Raw genomic sequence first — 23,065 nt, 5'->3', positions numbered from 1 at the left:
GGGAGAGCACAAGCACAAGCTAGGGGAACAGTAGATGGAGGAGGAGAAGCAGACTCACCCACTGAGCAGGGAGCCTGATGTGGGGCTCAATCCCAGGATCTGGAGATCATGACCTGAGTCAAAGGCAGATGCTTAGCCGACTCAACCACCCAGGCGCCCCATTAATTTGGAGAAGCATAGGTGTTCTCTCTCTGTCTCTCTCTCTCTTTCCATTTACAGTTTGAAACTATTTTGGGGATCAGCAAAGAGCATGTTGCCACATTGTACAGTGTACTTCTCAAATTGTCTTTCCTGGAGCTCTTGGAGTACCATGAAGCCTATTAGCCATCAGGGGGTGGGCTCTGAGTGGGTGGGTTCCCAGGGCCCCTCCGCTAAAAGAAGCACTGCTTTTTATCTTTTGTCAATATTGGGCTTCTGTGCAAGATTTATGGGAGAGAGGGTTCCACACCTCAAATTTAAAAACCGACATGAGAAGACTATGAAGTTATTGGCAACATGGTCAGGGAGGAGAAACGGGTTCATTGGACAGCAGGTCTGGCTCAGTAGCTGGGAGAAAAGGCCATATGAACGGCTGTGGGCACTCTTGTGTTACAGGTCTGGTGCTGATGTTTCTGTCTGCTTCTGAGTCTCTACTCACCTCAGGCTGGCGTGGATGCTGCTCCTGTGTGCCTCGCACTCCTTGCTTGCCCACCTAGCTCCTGATGTGCTGCCTGCCTGGCTTTTGGTAAATTCTTGCTCCTTACCCTTATCTCTGTGGCCTGGAATTCTGACCTGCTTTCTGCTCTGACTTCTGGTAACTTTCTATTTCTTCACCCTATTTTGACTTCCTGGCTATCTGATTTCTTGCCTTGTCCTTGAGAAACTGTGTCCTAGGTGTCCTCTGCCTTCCTGGATCCTGGCATCAAACGGGGACCTGCTTGTCATCTACTGTGGTCCTCCCCAGCACTATCTGGTTTTAAGCTGAGCTCTGGGGATACGGTTCATTGGCAGCTGAATCGAGTTCAATAATATGCTGGGACTGGAAAATGGGGACCAGGATCCGGATGTGGCGACCTACTAGATGGAAAGAAAAAATAATTTACATCCACGGTGAAGTTATACTTCACGTAGTACTTTCATACATGTGTCTCATTTCATTCTCATTACAATCTAGTGAGATTGCGATGTTTTTATGTCTCTCTTACACACAAGGGATATGATTTACTGAAGGTAGAACTGGAAGTAGAACCTGGGTCTTTTGACTCTTAAGTCCTGGACTGGGGTGTAGGAGATAAGAACAGGCTCAGTGCTAAGGCAATGAAGAGAAGGATCTTGTTCATGGGAATTAGGAATGGCCTGACTAGGGCTTGGATGTATTGGTCATGGGAGGGAGATAAGAGGCAGGGTCAGCCACAGAGGCTCCATAGTCAAAGGTGGGCTGGCAGAGGGGTGAGGAGGGGGCTCCATGGCACCATCCCCAGATAGGCTGTTGCCATGGAATCAGGAGTGAGTCCTGTGGGATCAGGCTGGTCTGGTTCCTACAGACTATAGATTTGAAATGTTCCTGGCCCATGTCTTTTAATTTTTATTTTTTAAGATTCTATTTCTTTATTTTGAGAGAGGGAGAAAGAGAGAGAGTGTGTGCACTGGGGGAAGGGCAGTGGGAGAGAGAGAATCTCAAGCAGATTTCACAAGCAGACTGTATGCTGAGCACAGTGCCTGACTCAGGGCTCAGTCTAACAACACTGAGATCATGACCTGAGCCAAACTCAAGAGTTGGAAGCTTAACCAAAGTCCCCATGGCCCATGCATTTGAGACATGTTAGCTGAAGGGCCCATTCCTCGACCTGGTGGGCTGCATTTGAGATGGCCTTGATTGGAAGCATCTAAGTATTTTCCCTGCCCTGTGGCCATGAAAACTTGCAGGGTAATTCCAGAGGACTCGTGGCTCATTGTTCTGCAGTGTAGAAAGAGGAACGACAGTGACCGTGTGGGGCAAACAGGAGGAGGAACCTGGTCTCCACATCCCTGTGCCTTGGAACACTTCCCATTTGCTATCACTTGGTTCACATGGCATCTCATCCCTGGGTTTGCTTGATCTTTACCTTTATTAACGGGTGGCTTTGGGTTGGGTTACTAAAGTCACGGACACTTTAAAGTTGATTGAGAAAGGAAATGAGTTAGGTCTGCTCTATTCCTAAACCTTACAGAACACCTTTAGCAGCCCACCCCTGGTGGTTGTCAGAGCAAGTCTGGTTGGCTGCTGCTTACCATGGAAGATAGGATTTGGTCGCCTCCATGCAGGCCATGATGGGTGCATTTTCTTTTGAAAATTAGCACCAGCAACAAAATCAAGTAAAAATAAGTCTGCCTTTTATTTTCACTGTCCATATGCAATTCTAAATAATATTAATGATAAAATACTCCTCTTTTCTAGGGTGGGCTCCTCTCCCCACTGTTTGGTACTCTACTGAATCTAGAATCAGTAGATGTGGTTTTGTGTCCTAGCCCTGACCTCAGGGCCGGCTAACTGGACCAACTACCAAGTCACCTCCTTAGGCCTCTGTTTTCTTTTCTGTGAAATGGAACTATGAAGGATACCTGCAAATATTAAAAAAGAGAATAAATAGACAATTAGCTTATAAAGAGAAAAGCTGGATATCAGTGTTGTAGTATCCCAGTGCTATACAAAATCTAAATGGTGTGAGATCTGGTTTATGTTCGGGTTATTCTTTTTTGGCAGTGAAAAACCACCTCCTTTTTTGGAGGTGACTGAGCCAGGCTCTTCCATAGAGTTGAGGAGCTGGTGTTGGAGACATAACACCGTTTTTGGCACCAAGAAACCTTTCTAGGTTTACACCTTTTTATTTGATTCCTGGGCAGACAATAGGACACCCTCATGGGGTGCCACCTTGGGCACTACTGAGTTTCTGAATGAGGCCCATCTGCCTCACTCTGTGCAGGCTGCTCCATCTTCCTGGGGTTTGGGGTGAGTGAGGAGCTGAGCCTTGTGCCTGAGAAGAGGGGTGTGCTCTTGACTTCATCTCAGGAGAGTGTGCTGGCGGAAGTAGGGAGGCTTACTTGTGTCTAGGGATTGCCCATCTGTCACTAAACCATGCTACGTGACTTTTGCAAGACACCCTCAGGAGCAGAGTTCCACCCCGCCCCTCCATGCCTCCTTCCCTTCTATAGCGCTAGATGGGAAAACCCTTTCTCAGGCATCATTTATGATTTCCCCTGTCATGGGGCCAGGCCAGGTGTTCTCACCTCTGTTTGACAGGGAAGGAGATTGAAGCCCAAGGATTTGAACAGGCTGCTCCAGGTCAAGGTGGGGCTCTGCCTAGAACCCACATGGAGAATGAAGGGAAAGCCCTTATGTCTGTTCAGTTTGTCACCAGCTTTTTGAAGCTTTCTGACAGAAGCTTTCTGAGGTGAGACCTCAGGTGGCAGGTGGAGAAACACAAACCAGAAAGGCAGGGCCTTGCGCCAGCCCGTGAGGCTCTGATGGCAGGACCAAGAATTGGGCCTCCTGACCGCCAGCCAGTCCTTTGTAGTAGACCATGGGTTGGGTATTGACTGTTTGCAATGTGGGGAGGTAGGGAGGGAGGATTGGAATATGCATGCTTTGCACATGTGCGTCAGTGTTTCAGCATTCCCATAATTTAGATTTAGTATTGGCAATGACTTTCATTAGAGATTGGGTGGGTCCTCTCTGTTCCCTCTCTGGATGGCACTCTGGGTGGCTCTTTCCTAACCTAGAGGGGCCCTCACTGCCTACCCTTTGTCCCCACAGCCTAGCTGGGCAGCTTCTGCACTGTGTGACCTGAACCCCGGGCTTTGGAGCATCCTAATGGGCAGATGAGAGCACATCACCATCACTGCTTTTACCTGCCCATCTATGGATCAACAGTGCATAATAGAGAGTCATCTCAGCTCTGATTTTTTTTCTACTTCAGCTCTCATTTTTGCATTCACTGTGGGCACAGTGACCAGAGCATGCCTGAATGTAAACTTCCCCTCTTGTTACCCCCAAAGCCTAGGGTAATCTTCAGTCTTGATTTGACACACTTCAATGGCAGTTCAGTATATGAATGCTGAAAAGGACAAGGAATAAAGTGAGTAACAGAAGTATAGTTTCTTCATCTCTAAAATGGAGAGAATCAGAGGACAGTTGTAAGTTGGTATTTCTCAGCCCTGGCTGTACATCAGTCACCTGGGAAGTTTTTGAATATTTCAGTTCCCAGACTGCAGCCCACCCAGACTCAGGAGGTTGGAATCTCTGGGGATGAGACCCAGGCAGCCAGATTTTAAATTGCCTGGGTGATTATGATGCACAGCCAGTTGAGAACCACTGCTCCAAGGGCTAAGTTGGCTAAGTGCTTACAACAATGTTATTCCTATATCTGGCTGAGCACTAGAATCATCAGGAGGACTTTTAAAATGACACTGATTCCCCGGCCATATATTGTACACCATTTAAATCAGTGACTTCTGTGGTGCCTCTTGCTTGGCCTTCATATGAGCAATAAACTAGTAACAGAATAGCTATCATTCATTAGAGCTGACCATGGCCCAGCACAGTAGATATTCCAGTCATCACGATTCCCTAGTAGGGAGTCATGATTCCCATTCTATGGATGAGAAAACTGATGCTCAGAGTAGGCAGCCACTTGCCCCAGGTGACAGTGTGAGTTCCCTGAGTCCTGGCCTGCTTTTCCTGGAAGGCTGCTTTTGCTCCTAAAGTCTCATGGCCTGGGCCCTGCCCTCATGGAACATCTTCTCCCCTTTTCTCAGTAATGGCCCAACAAGAGGGGCAAACCCATAAGTAGCTTACACTCTCCTTGGGCTCCCATTAGGCTCCTTGGGGCAGGTTGGGCAGGGATCCTTCCTCTAGGAAGAGAGGGGAGAGGAGTGGTGTGGCTTGATATTTGGCTCCATTATTCACCCACTCTCAAAATACCTCTTTTTGGTAGGAGGAAGTCACCTGCATATTAGGACTGACTCTTAGTGACTTCGCATTGCTAAAGGTGCTTTCAGAGGAGAAAACTCAACCAGGAAAAAGCAAACACTCATTTACTTTTTTGAGACTTTGAGGAATTTTTAAGTCATGTGATAAAAAAATGTCTCCGTTTCCCTCATAAGACAAGGTGGGGAGAGGGGTAGTGTATCTCAAGGTGACTTAAAATACTTCTCTCTGCTTTATAAAAACCCTGCACCTTCACATCTGTGTTCTATAAGCTTAAACAAAAAGCTTAAAATCCTTAAGCTTTGGTTTCCCTATCAGTCAGCTAGAAAGAGTGTGAGCCCTGTGTGCCCCTAGGCCTCCTGATGCCAGGCCCCTAAGATGTCAGAGAAAAGAAAAAACTGGCCATCCTGACATTAAGACTCACAATTGCCTGGGACTGGAAGCTATGTCAGGTGTTTGCTGACACTCACTAAGGGACCCAATGTCTCTGAGGCCCAAAGTAGTTCCAAGGGACCAGCTATGTTAGAGATCTCACTGAATGTATTCACTCTGGCTTTGGGAGGCCTGGCTTCACTCCACCTGTGTCAGCCCCTGGTGTGTAGACAGCCAGGAGCCTATATTCAGGGCATAAATAGCTGAAACTTTAGAGTAGGTAGGCAATGTAGTATAAGTTTGGTTCCACAAAACCATCTCTGTCCATCCTAACCCAGTCCCCAGGACCTTATCATTTCCCAGCGCTCCCTCTGTACCTGTTGGCAGCACTGAGTGAATGGAGGATGAGAGCATGGAGAGATACAGAAATATGTGTCGGGTGACATCTCTAAGGTGGTTGCCATAGAATGCTATTTAAGTATTGGCATATCTATCCATTGCTTCCTCTACTTGACTTTTTTTTTTCCACTTAGGTTTATTTTGAAGGCTGTCTCACTGAGGATTATTCTAGGAATGGAGTGGTTCAGATGTGATGCTATTTTCTGAGGTTGAGGCAAATATCTGGAGAATTTCATTGTGTGTAACTCTTACCCCAGAGCCACTAAGAGAGTACATCCTGTGTGTGGGGTGTGCTGCTCCCTTATTAAGCTGGACCTGAAAATTTTCGGTGATCTGTCTTAAGCAGTGGGTATTGTGGGTGAGAAAACGTGGGGCAGTTGTGGAAAATGATGGAAGAAGAGTGGGAGGACCCCAAAAAGGGGCAGTCTCCAGAGACCTAGAGCTGCTCACCCACCCTGCCCACCTAAACTGAGATCGTGAACAGAAGGCTACTGCCCTTCCCTGTAGATTGGGCTATCCTTGGAGCACTCAGAGCAGCTGGCTCAGGGACACCTGTCACTGGCATGGACGCCATTTCATGGTGGTTGTATTGGTCCCCAGTGAAGCATTTCCAGACCCAGACCTGAAGGGCACTAAGCAGAGTCTTGACTTCTATAACTACTTAGTGGCTTTGTGGACAGGGCTGGGCACCTGGCTTGGCCATTAACTCTGTGATGACTTCACACTTGTCACTTGACCTCCTCTATGCCTCAGTTTTCTAACACTTTACAACTCTGTGGTCCCATCAGCCCTCTCACCATGACGAACTCCCACTTAGGGTTATTAACAGTGTTAGGCTACCTTTACCCACCCTGCCTCTGCCAGTATCCCACCAACCCAGCCAGCATATCCTCTGGCCTTGTCTTTACATTAAATGCATCACCCTCATATTTGCTCTGTTACCCAACTGAGGACCTGCTTTGCTCAGGTCATTAAGATTTTATTTGTTGGGAGGAGGTTAGGAGCAAAGGTACCAACATAAGAATATAGAGATATTATAATTATAAATGGATGAATTCATGCTTGTATCCAGATAAGGCACACCCAAACAAGTAACTGTTAGTATTTTGACCATGCCAATCTGATCTTTGTGTTTTTCCTTTTTAGTCTTTACATTATATAGTATAAGCCTTTGGACATTGTGATTTTATCTAGTGGATACTGAACTTGGGTTCTAATCTAACAGATTTAGGAATGATGAGGCTGTATTATCCTGATCAAATCAATAACCTTTCAGGGCCTCAGTGGTCACATCTGTACACTGGGAATGACAATACTAACATTCGTTCCTAGTAAAGGAAAGGGTTCATATGAACAAAAGGGAAGCTCAGTACCTGCCCCATCTCAGCCACTGGTTAATGGGCAGGTGAGGATGCTGGCTGGTGGCATGACTTGTCCTACCCGCAGAATGACTCTAAATTAGTGTGGCCTGGGGGCTGATAACTGGGTCACTTCCTCCATGGACACAGTAACACCCCGACTGTGCCGGTCTGTGTCCCCACAGCGGCCAGTTTGCCATTGTGAAGAAGTGCCGAGAGAAGAGCACGGGGCTGGAGTACGCGGCCAAGTTCATCAAAAAGCGTCAGAGTCGGGCCAGCCGGCGGGGCGTGTGCCGGGAGGAGATCGAGCGGGAGGTGAGCATCCTGCGGCAGGTGCTTCACCCGAACGTCATCACACTGCACGATGTCTTCGAGAACCGCACCGACGTGGTGCTCATCCTTGAACTGTGAGTGGGTGCCCGGGACCCATGGTGGGCATGAGGACAGGTAGGGTGGTGGGTGCTCCAGCCACGGGCCCCAGAGGGCAGCAGCAAGCAGTCCTAAGTTCTGTCCAGAGGAGGTGAAGTCAGCGGTGGGTGGTTTCCCGTGGTTATCCCCACCCCCTCTTTCTGAACCTGGGTCAAAGGTCAGTGGGTTTGCTGAGCAACAGGGACAAAGGACTAGGTCTACGTCTGGCTTTTATTGGACCCTGGGAATTAAAAGGGAAGCAGTGCTGGCTCTGGGGTCATTTCCTGGCTGGAGAGCACCTGGGAGGATGGTGGGGGGCGGGGTGTAAGAAGGTGGTAGGAGAGAAGGAAAGCCTGTCCAGGAACGGTCTTCTCTATGAGGAGGAGAGGGACAAACATCTTCCAGGCTCTGCAAAGCCCTTCTCCAGCCCTTTCGTGGGAACCCCCAACCCCAACCTCCCCACATTTATGCTGTTTGATGCCTTCATTATCGTAATAATAGCCATTATTTAGAAAGCCCTACTGTAAGCCAATCATTTGTCAGATGCTTCGTGTTTGCTATCTTGTTCAGTCCTCCCAAAGACTATCGAGGGAAGTGTCCTACTAGCATGGAGGGGCTACTCTGTGTTCACTGTACTGAGCACTTCTATTACCTTACTTAATCTTCCTAACATTCTCACAGAGACTCTTATTCTGCTCATTTTGCAGACAAGAACACTGAGAGGCCAGGTCACTTATAGACCCTATAGCCAGGAAGAGGTGGGGCCAGAACTTGAATCTATAGCAATGAGCATGAGCTGGGAGGGCCTTATGCTGGCTTAGCTGGGGAAGATGTCACAGTCTGGTGATACCAAGGCTCCGGGGACTGGCAACCTGGTGTCCCTCCTGGAGGTGTCTCCATGGAATGCGGAGATGGGGCTCTGGCAGGCAACAGAGTTTGAGTTGGACTGTGGCACAAGTCACAATGGCTGTGTTCAGTCAAGCAGCAAGACTGGTGTTGGGGTGTGGTGCCTGGGTGGCTCAGTCAGTTAAGCATCTGCCTTTGGCTCAGGTCATGATCTTGGGGTCCTGGGACGGAGTCCTGCATGGGGCCTCCCTGCTCAGAGGGGAGTCTGCTTCTCCTTCCCCCCTCCTCATGCTCTCTCTCACCTCCCCCTCTCTCAAATAAATGAACAAAATCTTAAAAATATAAAAAAAAGAGACTGGTGTTGGGAATGTTCTGAGCCTCATAGACATGTATGCATCTGCCAGTTAACAGAGGACTGGTGGAATTTGCTTTGGTAATCCCTGACTTTGTGACCTCGGGCAAGTCCCCTCCCTCCTTTGAGCTTCAGCTCTCATCTATAAATGTGGCAGCTATCCTTAACCTGCCTACAGGTTGGGTGGACCACCTGACTTTTGAAAGAATTCTAATTTGAGAGCTAAGCCCTTGTATTACCAGGATATAGATTTATGTAGCAGATGGCCATTTGCATACTCTTGCATTTGATGCTTAAATTATCCATCTCACTGTTTAAATTCATAGGGTTGCCTGTGCTATTCCTTTCTTACTCCAGCATCCTTCATGTCTCTCCCATGAACCTCCCAGCCAGTTGGACTAGTTGGCGTATGCTGCTGCCTGACTCAGCAAGCCTGGGGGCGTCCCACAGGTGTGTTCAGGCACGTGGACAGCCCAAGGTGTGGCATGCGGCAGGGCTCAGGGAACCATGCACTCTGGTTCCCAGCAGAGTGACAAGCCCACCTCCACTGGGAAGGTGAGGCCACTGCTTTAAAAAACTTCCCAGCAACTGAAAAGAAATTACATTCATAATCCTACCACCCAAACATAGCTATTTATGTTTTTCTGTGGTTCCTCTCAGTCTTTATCTATTTGTATACAATCATTGTACTTGTACAATTTCTTGCTCTATTTTTTCCCTCAGCATAATATCACCAAAAATTTTTTTTCTTTTAACTGAGGATGTCATGTTTCATTGAATTGCGTACTCATATATCCCTATTGTTGGGCATTTGGGTTTTTTTCCCAGCTTTTAAACCATTACAAATTTATTGCCATAAAACAAATTTCTTCCCATAATATCCCACTTTCTTTTGAATTGATCCTTTCAGATCAATTCCCAGGAAGGGGATGACTAGGCTGACATTTGTAGGTATCTTCTTGACAGCCTCACTTTCATGGGACGGTGTTAATCAACCAGTATGACCTATAACATAGGAACATTCCTATTTGCCTGTAGTGTTGTCAGCCCTGGGTCATTTTTTTTTTTTTTTAAGATTTGATTTATTTATTCATGAGAGACACAAAGAGAGGGGCAGAGACATAGACAGAGGGAAAAGCGGGCTCCCTGTGGGGAGCCTGATGCAGGACTTAATCCCAGGACCCCAGGATCACAACCTGAGCTGAAGGCAGATGCTCAACCACTGAGCCACCCAGGCGTCCCTCTGGGTCATTTGTTTTAAAGTAAGATTCAGTATTTATTGACCTTTATAGTCATAAAATGATTCTTTGTTGTCATTTTTATTTTGATAAAATTAAAGAATTTTGTTCTTTAATTGCTGGGGAAATTGCCTGCTTCTCCCTGTTTGTAAACCCTAGGGGTCAGGATCTGGGATGGTCTTGAGATGTTCCTGTTCCTCCCGGCAAGGCCCATGGTCAGCAACAGTTACGTGCCCTCTACTAGTGAGCTGTCACCATCCATGCCACCAGTGTGACTTGCATGAGCTGCCATGCTTGTTCGGTTCTATCTATTCATAGTTTCTTTGTCTCCTTTTCTTTAAAGCTGTCTCATTGCTCTCAAGGTGCTTGTCTATGCAATACTAGTGACTGCTAAGGCTGTACTGAAGCCATATGTGCCAGGAGGGTCCTCCCCAAGAGGGAGGACTCCTGAGAGAGAAGGGCTTTTCATGGGTTTCTGTGTTTGAACTTGGTGATCCCTATTAGGCTGATCAGCAGCCTTTGGGCCCCCAGTTTTCATGGTGCCCTAATAGGTTAATGGGTCTGCCCAATGCTTAAGCATGAGTATTGGTGCCTGCCTATTCAGTTGAAATTGCAGGTTTTGTGGATGGGTTCACCCCAATCCCACTGCTCCTCTCAGCAACTGTTGTCTGGTGCAGGGCATGCTCTTGCTTAAGCCCCCTTTAGCTATTGTTACTCCATCCATGACCTTAGTGGCAGCTGCCTCTGGTCAGGGCTGTTGAAGGCAAGGATGGAAAGGATTTGGTTTTTCCATATAAGTTGACTTCTGTATAGCATAAAGAATATTTTCAAAGTCTCAGTACATCAACTCATGTCATATGTGGAGCTTGCTCTGAAAAATGTTAAGTTAGCCCCGGAAGGGTTGGACAGGCCTCCCATCCAGGCTCCTGATGGCCCTGGGGCCTCCTGGACTCCAGGATAATGGGAAGCAATCCCCAGGCAATTGCATATACCACAGAATGGCCTGGCAGGATGCCCCAAGGGATCAGCAGGGCTTCCTAGCACCCCAGATTGAGTGCAGCTCCCTGGGCCCGAGCAGCTCCAGCAGGATCCTTCCCAAATCACTGCCTACGCAGATCGTTTCAGTATGGGTGCACAGTGAGTCTGAAAAGCGTTTCCAGCAGGCAGAGCAACCGGGGAGGAGGAAGATCAGCTTAGCAGGAAGGGGACTGGTCCTGGGGATGCTGAGAGGAGAGCAGAAGAGGCTCCAACTCTTAGAATTTGCTTTTGACCTTTAAGCTGAAGAGGTTTGGGATATGAGAGGAGAGAAATTTGGGAGGAAACAGGGTGCTCCAGGGAAGAGGCTTTGGGGCTGAGAAATCCTGGGGAAAAACTATGGGGGAGAAAAATGAACAAAACCTTGAGGAGAGCTATGTGGGTGTCCCCAGCCTGGATGTCCAGACTTGGACATTTACCCTTGTGGGCCCATCAGCCTCCCCCCTTTCCAGGGCTCTGGGGGAGATTCTGAGGACCACTGTAGCTATTATTCCCTTCTTTATCCAGAGGAGACCATGTCTTACCCACTCTCCTGCCCAGATCACGCCTTCAAACAGAGTGGCTGATTATTGCCTCCCAAAGTCCTCACCCAGCCTGGGCCTTCATGTCAGTGTCTTTGAGTGACAGGACACATCCAGATGTATTAGAATCTCATGAGATTCTTTAATACTTATGTAGCCTTCTATTTAAGGTAGGAAGGGTAGGATGTGCCTGAGGCCACAACCTAACAGGACCCAGCAGGAAGTACAGGAAACAAGGGCCAGGCAGGGTTCTGTGTTGCAGAGGGGGCGGGGTGGGGAGGTGGGGGTGGGGATTTAAACATTTGCACCAGACTCCAGACAGTTCCCTTGCAGATGCCAAGGCGTCATTTCTCTATGATACAGACTATTCTATATTATGCTGATATTTTTAATGCTTTTCTCCCTTTGTTCCTTTATCCGCCTACCTTCTATTGAATGCCTTTGTTACACAAGGTGCTGTGGAAGCAAAGATAACCTAGCTAGGGAGAGAGAAGGACAGGTAACAATAGTGTGGTGTGATGAGGGCTTGAATGTGGCTGAACAGGGATGTCAGAGGACTGCGCAATGCTCGGGGTGGCTTTGAGCTTTTCCTTTTCACACCAACTTGGCCTTTATAATGTGGACACAGCGGGGAGAAATACACATGGTGGATGGGGGCTGAGAAGATCTGGCTCCAAATCCTGGTTCTATGACTTACTGTGTGACCTTGGGCAAGTCACTTGCTCTCTAGGGGGCCTCAGTTTCTCATCTGGAAAATCAGAACAGAAGTTCCATCCACCCACTGGGGTAGATAGGAGTCTTGAGTGAGAGAATGCTTGGGGAAGCACAGTGCACAGGTGACAAATGTAGAATAAACTTGGAATCGAATGCCCTTCTAGCACTGTCACGCCTAACAATGATATGGTGTGTGACATTTACTTCCAGGACTTTATCAAGGGTCTCCTAGCACTTGTCCAAATCTACAGCAAGAACCGCCCCCCCACCTTCCCAGGGGGCAATAGGCTCGGTTTTCTCCTCATTCCTATTTTTTTTAAACTCTTTTTTAAAAAAAGATGTGTTTAGTTATTTGAGAGAAAGAAAGAGCACGCATGAGCAGGGGGAGGGACAGAGGGAGAGAGAGAAGCAGGCTCCCTGCTGAGTTCAGAGCCCAATGCAGGGTTCAATCCTACCACCCCGAGATCCTGACCTGAGGAGAAATCAAGCTGGACACTTAACCAACTGAGCCACTGAGGTTCCCCATCCTCATTCCTGTTTTGCAAGAAGAAAAGCCAGGTCCTGGAACTCTCACGTGCAGCGCCCCAAGGGGAAGTTTGGGTCTGTGTCAGGGAAGGATTGGGACCACCACCGTCTGGCCCTTTGATCAAGGCCCACAGAGCAAACTCAGGGTTACTCCTTCAGCAGCTGAGAGGGGGCTCTAGTTTCTAGCACCTGCTCAGGGGGAAGATGACTTCACCCATGAGACACATGGAAAAGTAGTGCCCCAGCCTCATCTCAAACACCAAGGCAGCCACTGCAGGCTGCACCCAGCTGACTGAGTAGGGGACAGCGAGGCGCTAACGGATGGCATGTTCACAGGCGCCACCTCACTTCGCTCTCTCTTCACCCATTTGCCACGTCCCCCACCTTCTCTAAATAGTTACTCAGCGTCTATTATGTGGTAGACACTAGACATAAAGATGAGGACCTGATTCATGGCTCCTGCCCTTGAGAAACTCACACCCCAGCGGGAACAGAGGCTTCTGACATGCATCTGTCTGCCACAGGTAGACATTTTTAACCTATTTGGCAGATGACTGATGACTGAGGTGGAGAGTGTTGCGCTAGTCAGTGACAGAACCAGCATGCTGGCAGGTGTGCACCTCAGCCCTGAGGCCGGCCACCGCACAGGGACTTACTGCCACAGACACACCTTGTGCTCCTCCTCATCCCTGTGCCTTTGCTGGCGCTGTTTTCCTTGCTGCCTCCATCCAGACCCTCCCCAAGCCTCACTGCATTCCCAGCACCTTCTCCCACTGTGTCAGCCCACACTAACCACATGTGACAAACAATAACATCATGGCAGGAGCCCCTGCTGGTGGAGTGCTGGCCTGTGCTGGGTCACTGGGCTGAGTGCCTTCCTTATTGCACCGACTCATTTGCTCTTCGGAACGAGGTGAGCACGTAGACATTCTCATGACCCCCAGTCCCTGACAGAGTTAGTGCAGCTCATCTCCAGTCTACACATTCACCTGAGAAGACAATGTTGGACTGTGACCAGGGCCTGGACATGTCCTTCACTGCACACCCCCCTACTCGGAGATCTTGCATGGCCACTTCCCCTCCTGTGGGCCTTGGTTTCCTCATCTGTTATGGAAGAACTGCCAGGTGATGATGGTCATTATGAGGGAGGGCGGCTGAGGGAGATTGTGGAGTCTCCCCCTGCCCCCATGGAAATTTACTGGTAATTTCTTATTATGATGGAATATATACAGAAGTAGAAAGAATAACATAAGGAACCCTCATATGCCCATCACCCAGCTTCAAATGATTACCATTTTGCCAGTCTTGTTTTATGTAAAATTCCTATGCCCACACCTGCCCCCACTCCAACTGTTTGTTTGCTGGAATATTTTAGAGCAAATCTCAGATATCCTGTCACTTTACACATAAATACTGTAGTGTGCATCTCTAACTGATGACAGTTTTTAAAAACATGCCCATTGTGTATGTATTACACCTGGCGGAAATATCCAGCCAAGGCCTCGGGACCACCGAGGGTGTGTCCACTCCAGTCCATATGTTTTTCTGATAGACCCAGAGATACCTTCTTATGGTTGTTTTATTTGAATTAGCTTCCAAATGAGGTCTACATACTGCATCTGGTTCTTTGGCCTCTTCTATCTCATTTCCTATAGCAGTTCTCCTTCCCCTTCTTCTTTGGTGCCATTGATTTGTTGGAAAAACTAGGTCATTTGTTCCATTGATTGTCTCACAGCCTGGATTTGGCTTATTCCTTCCTCATGCTTGTTAGTTAACTTGTTCCTCTATGTCTCTTATTTCCTCTAAACTAATAGATCTAAATGAGATACTCTCCATATTGGCTCTGTTCAATAGAAATATAATATGAACCACATATGTGATTTTACATTTTCTAGTAGCCACAGTGAATAAGAAGTAAAAAGAAAGAGGTAAATCAATTTTGTAATATTTTTTATTTAATCCAATATATACAAAATATTATCATTTTAACATGTAATCGATAAAAAATCATTAATGAGACATTTTACATTCTTTTTTCCATATTCCATCTTCAAAGCCCAGTGTGCATTTTTTAAAGATTTTGTTTATTTATTCATGAGAGACACACAGAGAGGCAGAGACATAGGCAGAGGGAGAAGCAGAGGGAGAAACAGGCTCCCTGTGGGGAGCCTGATGTGGGACTTGATCCCAGGACCCCAAGATCATGACCTGAGCCAAAGGCAGACACTCAACCACTGAGCCACCCAGGTGTCCTGCCCAGTGTGTATTTTACACTTACAGCACATTGACTTCATTCTCAATGTAATGGTTAGCATGAAATACAATCCTATCAAAACAATAAAGTTGTGTTTACAGGAAAACTTTTTACACCACTTCAGTTTTTGAACTAAAATGACTTCAAATGAAATAAAAATTTAAATTCAGTTCCTGGGTTGCATTAGCCATATTTCAGATGCTTAGTAGCCATGTGTGACTATTGACTACTATATTGGAGAATGTTCCTAGCGGACATTTCCATCACTACAGAAAATTCTGTTGGATAGCACTGAAGAGGCTTCAGCAGATGTAGGTATGAAATACCTCATAGGTGTTGCTGTATATTTTCCTGTTGTATCCCATCATGTCCAGTTGTTGTGTTTTTCATGGTGCTGGGATTGATTAGTGGGTCCATGGGTGCTTTTGGATATTTTTAAAGAAAGGAGAAAAGGAAATTTCAGTGCTCTTTGTTTAGAATGAACTAGGTGGCAGGGAATGAGTGATTCCCCAAACTGGGACAGAAGCCATTCTGGCCATATAAAGAATCATCTGAGGACACTCAGTCTGATATAGTGGTTGAAAGTCATTCTGCCTGGATTTGAATCCTGACTGCCACTTACTAGCTCCATGACCTTGGGCAAGTCAGTTAACCTCACTGAGCCTCTGGGTTGTCTTTTTTTTTCTTTTTCTCTTCTCTTCTCTTCTCTTCTCTTCTCTTCTCTTCTCTTCTCTTCTCTTCTCTTCCTTCTCTTCTCTTCTCTTTCTTTCTTTCTTTCTTTCTTTCTTTCTCTTTCTTTCTCTTTTTTTCTTTCTTTCTTATTCATTTATTTATTCATGAGAGATAGGCAGAGACATAAGCAGAGGGAAGAGCAGGTCTCCTGCAGGGAACCCAATGTGAGAGTCAGTCCCCAAACCCCAGGATCACGTGAGCCAAAGGCAAACACTCAACCACTGAGCCACCTAGGTGTCCGTGAGCCTCTGTTTTTTCAACTGTGAGATAGGAAAATGCTAGTACTTAGCTTATAAGGTATTGCAATGGTTAAATGAGATAATGTGCCTAAGGCACACATAATGCACAGAGTAAATATTCAATGGTATGAATTACTAGTATTATGTTATTGTTGTAAAATTATAGGTTCCAAGGTTTGGGGGTTAGAGAATCTAATTGGTTAGGGTCTGTGGTAGGACCTGGGATCTGCATTTTAAACAAGTTCTCCAGGTGATCCTAAGTTCTTGGAACCTCCTGGCCCACATCCCTTCCCAATGTCTTTCCCTGGGATGACCCTTGGCTCTATCTCAGCCCCAAAGAAGCACATCCTGGCGGGATACCCTAGTGTCCATCAGAGGACAAACAAGCCCAGTAAGGTTGCCAGATTCAGCAAATAAAAATCCCCTATTTTATCTGGCAATCCCAGATCCCTAATTCAGTTACAAATGTAAACTAGTATTTACAGGGGAGGTGGTTTTTTGCTCTGTGGGCCTCTATTCCTGCCATATCTACCATAAGGTTTAAGTGTGAAGTGTGAGGACAAAAGTAGCATTTTCAGGTTTTTTAGATGGGTCTAGAATCCATGCCTAGATTCTCTTGAGCTTGGAAGGCCATCTTTTGTAAAATGAAAGGGCTTTAGGAGCCATTTTACTCAATCTGTTCATTTTGCAGGTAGGGAAACTAAGATCTGCCTGGGAACGGGGGTGGGGTGAGGGGGGGAGTTGGGGAGTGAGTTGTCCGAGATCAGTGGCAAAGTCGGTTCCTGGTGCTGACTGGACAGGGGCCCCCAGAGATGGGGAAGGATATCCTGCCATATGCCCAGATGGTGGGGGATCAGGTTCAGGAGCTGCCACCCATGACCTGGCCTCCTGGCCTCCTAACACACGGAGCTGACGGTGCCTGGCCCCCACCCCACACTGGTGTCTTGCAGGGTGTCAGGAGGAGAGCTCTTCGACTTCCTGGCCCAGAAGGAGTCTCTGAGTGAGGAGGAGGCCACCAGCTTCATCAAGCAGATCCTGGACGGGGTGAACTACCTTCATGCCAAGAAAATTGCTCACTTTGATCTCAAGGTCAGTGAAGGAATGAGGGAGAAGAATCATTTTAGGAAGACTGGACCAATCCCTTCTGACATCGCTGCCAGGAAGGGCTCGGTGCCCATTTGGCCGTCTTCCCTTGTCTTGCCATGGAAAACTCTGAGCTCCTGGGAAAGAAATGAGGCCACAGAAAGCATCCCTCTCCTCAGTTTCATTTCACACATCAGGCTTTCTTCACACAGGAGCTGACTGCAAGAAGCTTCTCACTCAGACCACAGATACCTTATCTCTTTCAGGCAGCAGGTGGGGTGTAATTTTTAAATAGTAGACCAGTGACAGGAAACTTGAAACCAAACACATTTCACAAGACTGGACTCTTCAGTAACCAAGAACTAACTTGTCAGGGGGCAGAAGTGGAAGTGTTGGGGTGAGGACTGCTGAGGTTGGCTGGCTCTCCAGGCCCCACACAGCCTCTGGCACCCCTGGCCCAGAGGTCATCAGTCTTGGATCGCAGGAACCGCTGGCTGTCCTCTCTGTTCCCATCCCCTACTGTGGCCACAAAACTGCTTCTAAGGGCCACTGATCATTTGTGGTAACTGGTATTCAGTGTCAAGAAAGTTCACTGTGACCACGTAGGACCTCATAAAGCAAGAGTGTGGTCAAAGTGGAAGGATAAGTTCCCATGGTAACTGAGCTCAGTTTAGTAGACTGATGAGCCTTTCCAGATACCCGAAGTATAAAGATCCTCTAACTGGTGATCGGAGGGACCTATTTATTGGGGTGAAGACCCACACATTTTTCTATCTAGAAATTCCTGTTGTGTTTCAAGCATTGTGCCAGGTATCACTACAGATACAAAAATCAACTGAGGCTCTGTCTGGGCTCAGTTCCTCTTTTCTAGGAAACCTAACACAGGGGACAGAAAAGAATGATCAACAACTCTAAGTGCTGCAGTAGAAGGAAGTATAGGGGAGCTGGGGAGCTCAGAGGAGGGGGCATCTAAGTCAGACTGCAGTATCTGAGAGGGCTTCCTGGAAGAGATGATCTTTGAGTTGAGTTTCAAACGACTGGTAGAAGTTATCAAAGGGGAAGGATCTTCTAAGGGACAGAGGCTAGCAGTGTACATGGTCCCAAAATTGCACAATGTATTCAGGGAAGTACAGGCAAAGTGGCAATGTTCTGAATGGCTGGAGAGCAAGCCAGGAGGAGAGCAGAAGGCAGATACAAGGGCGTGAGAGCTAAACCAAAGAGGTTGAACTTTACCCTAAGGGATAAGGGCTGGGTGTGTGTGTTGGGGGGGGGGGCATGTCAAGTGATCAGGGAGGTGAGGCAAGCAGATGTGTGTTTCAGAAGGATCCTTCTGGCTGGAAGGATGGATAGAGCGGGGACACCTGGAGGCTGGGGCCCAGCTGGGAGGCCAGTGCAGTAATGAGGATGAGACATGGAAAGTGCCAAACTAAAGAGGGGACAGATTGAGGATCTACTACAGGGTTGATCTGAGGTTTTGATTAGGTGCCTAATTAGTGGTGAAGGATGAGGAAGAGGGCAGAGTCCAAGATGACAGCCAAGTTATGACTTGGGGGCACCAGCCCAGAGAGGGCATGGCATGCCCGTGGTCTTACAGCAAAGGCATCAGGCAGTGGGCTCAGTTCTTTTTTTAAAAAAATATTTTATTTATTTATTGATGAGAGACAGAGAGAGAGGCAGAGACATAGGCAGAGGGAGAAACAGAGGGAGAAGCAGGCTCCCTGTGGGGAGCCTGATGTGAGATTTGATCCTGGGACTCCAGGATCACGCCCTGAGCCAAAGGCAGACGCACAACCACTGAGCCACCCAGGCATCCCAATGTAGGCTCAGTTCTTGCCATGGACCCCGCCCCAGCTCTTACTCTGCCCCATGGGGTGACTTGCTGTGATTCCCCTCAGAGAGGTCCTTCCTCCTTATGCTGATTGTCACAGTATTTTGAATTCCTCCAACAGAAGACACCTTGTAGCATTTCACACAGGAATCAGGGGTAAAACTTGGGAGTCATTGAGGAGGAGGTGGCCTGAGCTGACCTTTGGACCTCGGAGTGGTAGTGCACCAAGCAGAAAGTGGTCTACCTGGATTGCACTTGTGTCTCCTTCCTGACAGTACAATTGAAAGTTAACTTGTCATTTTCTGTGTCTTTACTGGCTCCAGGAGACTGGCTTCAAAATAGTCTCCTTTGTCTTTTCTCTACGAAGTCTGGTAGAGGTAGGAGGAGTTGTAATCCCATAGATGCTATGATGGCAGCAGGTTCATGCTGTTTAGTTTGCTTGTATGGCCACTGTGGTTGTGGGGAATGCTGGCTTGGAGGTGGCCACGTCGAGGTTTGATCTTCATCCTGCTATATCCCAGGATACAAATGAACCTCAGCCTTTCAACTTTAATGCAAATAATAATAGCTACTTGGTTAAAGAGAAGCAGCATTACATGCCAAATACCAGATAGTGCTCTGTGATAGTACCTGCTATTGTTATTTCCCCTCCCAGAATAGAGGAAAAGCAAACACAACTCTTGTTACAGTATTTTGGGCCCATTAGACTAGGATAACAGTCCTGCTAGTGCAGTTCTCAGTTGCCCAGCAGAGAGCTGAGATTGCTTGCTGCTGGGGCATGTCCGGCTCCTGGGCTCAGTCTGGTTGCTTTCCACGACCTGGAGATAGTCTGGGTTTTCCCCAGATGTGTGTAGGGGGAGGATGCTGCTAACCCCCATCTTGTCCTCCTATCCTTAGAGTTGTGCAGACTCTGAGCCTTCTGACCTCTGCCTGCCCACCCATCTGTGGTCTCTTGGCCCAGGCCCTGCTGAGCAACTTCAGGAAGTGATGAGTAGCTGCATTACCTCATGATTGGGTAGATACTTCCTGGAGCCAGAATGTGGATATGCATGCCCCTGGCTGGAACTTTCCACCAGCTGGAGGGGATGATATAGAAAGTCCAGCTGGTAGCTTGGGGTGGGAGGAGTTCTTGGTTCCATGTTTCCCACCATATAAAAATCATTTTACATGAATATATTTTTTCTTCCCGATTTTCATTCTCTATGAGGTGCCTCTGCTTTCCTCAATTCTTGTATTCTGCTACCCATCACCAAGTGAGTCAGGCTAGCCTTGCTGTCCCAGGGACACAGCCACCCTGTTGTCTCCATGCCCCTACCTGTTCTCCATGCTCATCTTCCAGCTTGAAGGAGCAGGTGATGGAGGAGGGGCAGCGCTCACCTGCCTCTGAATATGAACGACTTCTCCTGGGACACTACCTGTTAAGCTCTTCCTATGTTCAGTCACTCTGCTAGAGAGGTGAGGCCCTGTCCCTGCTTTTTTTTTTTTTTTTTTTTAAGATTTTATTCATTTATTTGACAGAGAGAGAGAGCAAGAGTGAGAGCACACAGCAGGCAGAGGAGAGGGAGAAGCAGGCCCCCAGCTGAGCAGGGAGCCAATGCAGGGCTCCACCCCAGGACCCCAGGATCATGACCCGAGCCAAAGGCAGACACTTCACCAACTGAGCCACCCATGTGCCCCCCCCATCCCTGCCTTTGACATGCTCCTAGCTTGTGGCATAGGGCAGATAAATGGACAAATTAATGTATAATAAGCAATCTTGGTAAAACAGATCGTGGTATGCTGCAGCCCAGATATCTAGGATGGGTCCTTGTCATCTGTAGGATAAACGAACCCATTGTCAGCATGGCGTTCAGGCTTTTCATACACTACCTTAGCCCTGATTCTGACCTCATCCACCTTTCCCCACTCCAAAATGCTAGCTCCAGGCAATCAGATGACAGATACATGTTCTGGCGTCTTTCCTCTTCTGTTCATGCTATTCCCATCCAGGAAACTGCTGTTCTTCCCTTTCTCTGTCCAGGGGTTCCTTCTCGCCCCTCCTTCTAGGCCCAGCAGAAACACCATTTCCTCTGGGAAGCCTTTCCTATCCCTGCTACCTCCCAAAGCATAACTAAGAATGAACCTGCCTTTCTGCTTATGTTGCTCTTTGTACAGTCTTCTGCTGAGAATATCTATCACCATCAATCACTTTTTTTTCTAAGATGTTATGTATTTATTCATGAGAGACACACAGAGAGAGGCAGAGACATAGGCAGAGGGAGAAGCAGGGTCCCTGAGAGGAGTCTGATGTGAGATTTGATCCCAGGACCCCAGGATCAAGACCTGAGCCGAAAGCAGAGGCTCAATTGAATGAATGAGTAAATGAATGAATGAATGCTTTGGTAAGACCAAATGCGTGCATGGATGGCAAAGCCCTTTCATGTCATCTGGTAAATGCAAGAGGTTACAGGCAGGTTTCCATCCTGTGATGTGAACATTTATTGAGGGACTCTTGTATGCCCAGAAGTAGAGTGTCAAATATCAGTGTGATATGGTACTGGCTTCCAAGGGCCCACTGTCTACTAGGAGATGGCCATGGTAAGACGCGGTAGGGAGGCCACCTGAAATGAAACTGAAAATGAAATGAAAGCGAAGCATGACCCTCACCAACAAATGCTCACTTCCAGGGAGTAAGCCTTCTCCCTCAGCAGAGGGAATACCATGCCAGTGTGTTGTAAATACATCACAGAAAGGCCATTGATGTGGGTAGATGATGTTGCTGCATATTACATGGATGGAAGGAACACTGGGGCTGACTGCCTCTCCGTACTAGGTAGCACCCAATGTGGGCTTCAGTACCACCCAGGGACCACACCCTGGTATGCCATCCCAACACACAAATAAAGGCCTTGTAGAGGGCGGTTTTGTGTTTATTTTGCATTTGAGAATTTCCCTTCTGAGTATTATTTCTGAGCTGCAATTTGAGAAATCAAAAATGGAAGGTCATCCTCAGGTCTGACTGGTATTTTCAGCAAAGAGAACAAGCCATGAAGATTGAAATTATATGCAAGCTAGGAACCCAGAACTCTCATGAGGTTTTTTGGTTTATATAAATAGTATTACAAAGTGAATTTCTGAACAAAGTACCTCGAAAATCCAAATTCCTCTATGCCCTGATCATCCTTTCAATTATTTTTATGTTCATGACATGATGGGGTCTGTTTGTCAAGCTTTCATAGGAATAATGCCCTTATACTTTAAATGTTTATGGCACTTTTTGTAATACAGCATGCTTATACAGTTGTTGTCTCATTTGATCCTTATGGTCACCCATTGAGGTATAAGATATTGTCCTTTTTCTTGCACACAAGGCAACTGAGATTCAGAGAGGTTAAATGACTTGTCCAAGATCACACAGGTATTAAATGACAGAGCTGGGCCTTCAACTTAGCCAATGAGGAAACACAAAGTCAAGTTGTGTGCTACCAGCTTTTCTTTCCCCAGGTTCTGACAGTGTAGATTTCTTACTTCCTTGGGCCGTGCCTCTGACACATAGTTAATCCAAAGATCTGTGCTGTGCCATGCACGTCTCCTTCACACAGTTAATTTCTCATCTGGTTACATTGTTTTTTCTTTCTCATAAGTTATTTCTTATTTTTTTTAATGTATATTTAATCGGTTGCTATAAAATGTGCATGTATTTGAAAGTAGAATTTATAAGAATAAGACTGTTTCCAGACTAAAACCTGGCAGCATGAAGCAAAGGTAAGACAGGGGAGAGATTTAACTGCCAGGATAGGATGGGGTGAGATTGTGAAGGTCCAGGGCAGACCAAAGAGTCTGCATAGGTAGTCACAACCATGGAAGACTTTTCCCCTCAAAATTATTTATTATGAAAACATTTCAGAACATTTAAAGAAATTGGAGGAATACAATGGACTCCATTAGACCTTCTGCCTAGATTCAACATGTAAGCTCATTGCTTTACCTCTTTCTCTCTTTAAAAAAGAAAAAAATATATTTATATTTCTATAAAAGTATTTTTATATACATATATACCTATGCATTGAAAGAAAATTGTAGCCTCCTGACACTTCACTCTCAGCACTTCTGTAGGCATCTCCCAAGATTAAGGTCAGTCTCCTACCGACCTACCACCATTATCACACTTAAGGAAATTAACAATAATTGGTGGAAGACCTTTAATAAATGAATACACATGATTCCATTTCTGACT

The 23,065-nt window shown here is 46.9% G+C and overlaps 1 protein-coding gene across 6 annotated transcripts in view; it reads left to right on the top strand.

The window, feature by feature from the left end:
- Window positions 1-23,065, top strand: part of DAPK2 (death associated protein kinase 2) — a 125,278-nt gene that overhangs the window by 64,244 nt on the left and 37,969 nt on the right. For 4 of the 6 annotated variants that reach the window (XM_077881402.1, XM_077881399.1, XM_077881397.1 and 1 more), the window contains exons 3-4: window positions 7,260-7,481; window positions 16,889-17,027. In XM_077881402.1, coding sequence (XP_077737528.1) covers window positions 7,260-7,481; window positions 16,889-17,027 — 361 coding nt within the window. Of the gene's footprint in view, window positions 1-594; window positions 725-7,259; window positions 7,482-16,888; window positions 17,028-23,065 lie in introns of those variants that run through there. The other 2 variants (XM_077881401.1, XM_077881403.1) reach the window with 2 other exon arrangements.

This window comes from Canis aureus, chromosome 32, assembly GCF_053574225.1.
Source record: "Canis aureus isolate CA01 chromosome 32, VMU_Caureus_v.1.0, whole genome shotgun sequence".
Taxonomy (NCBI): Eukaryota; Metazoa; Chordata; class Mammalia; order Carnivora; family Canidae; genus Canis; species Canis aureus.
Note: the sequence above shows the minus strand (reverse complement) of the source record. Positions and strands in the feature narration are given on the sequence as shown.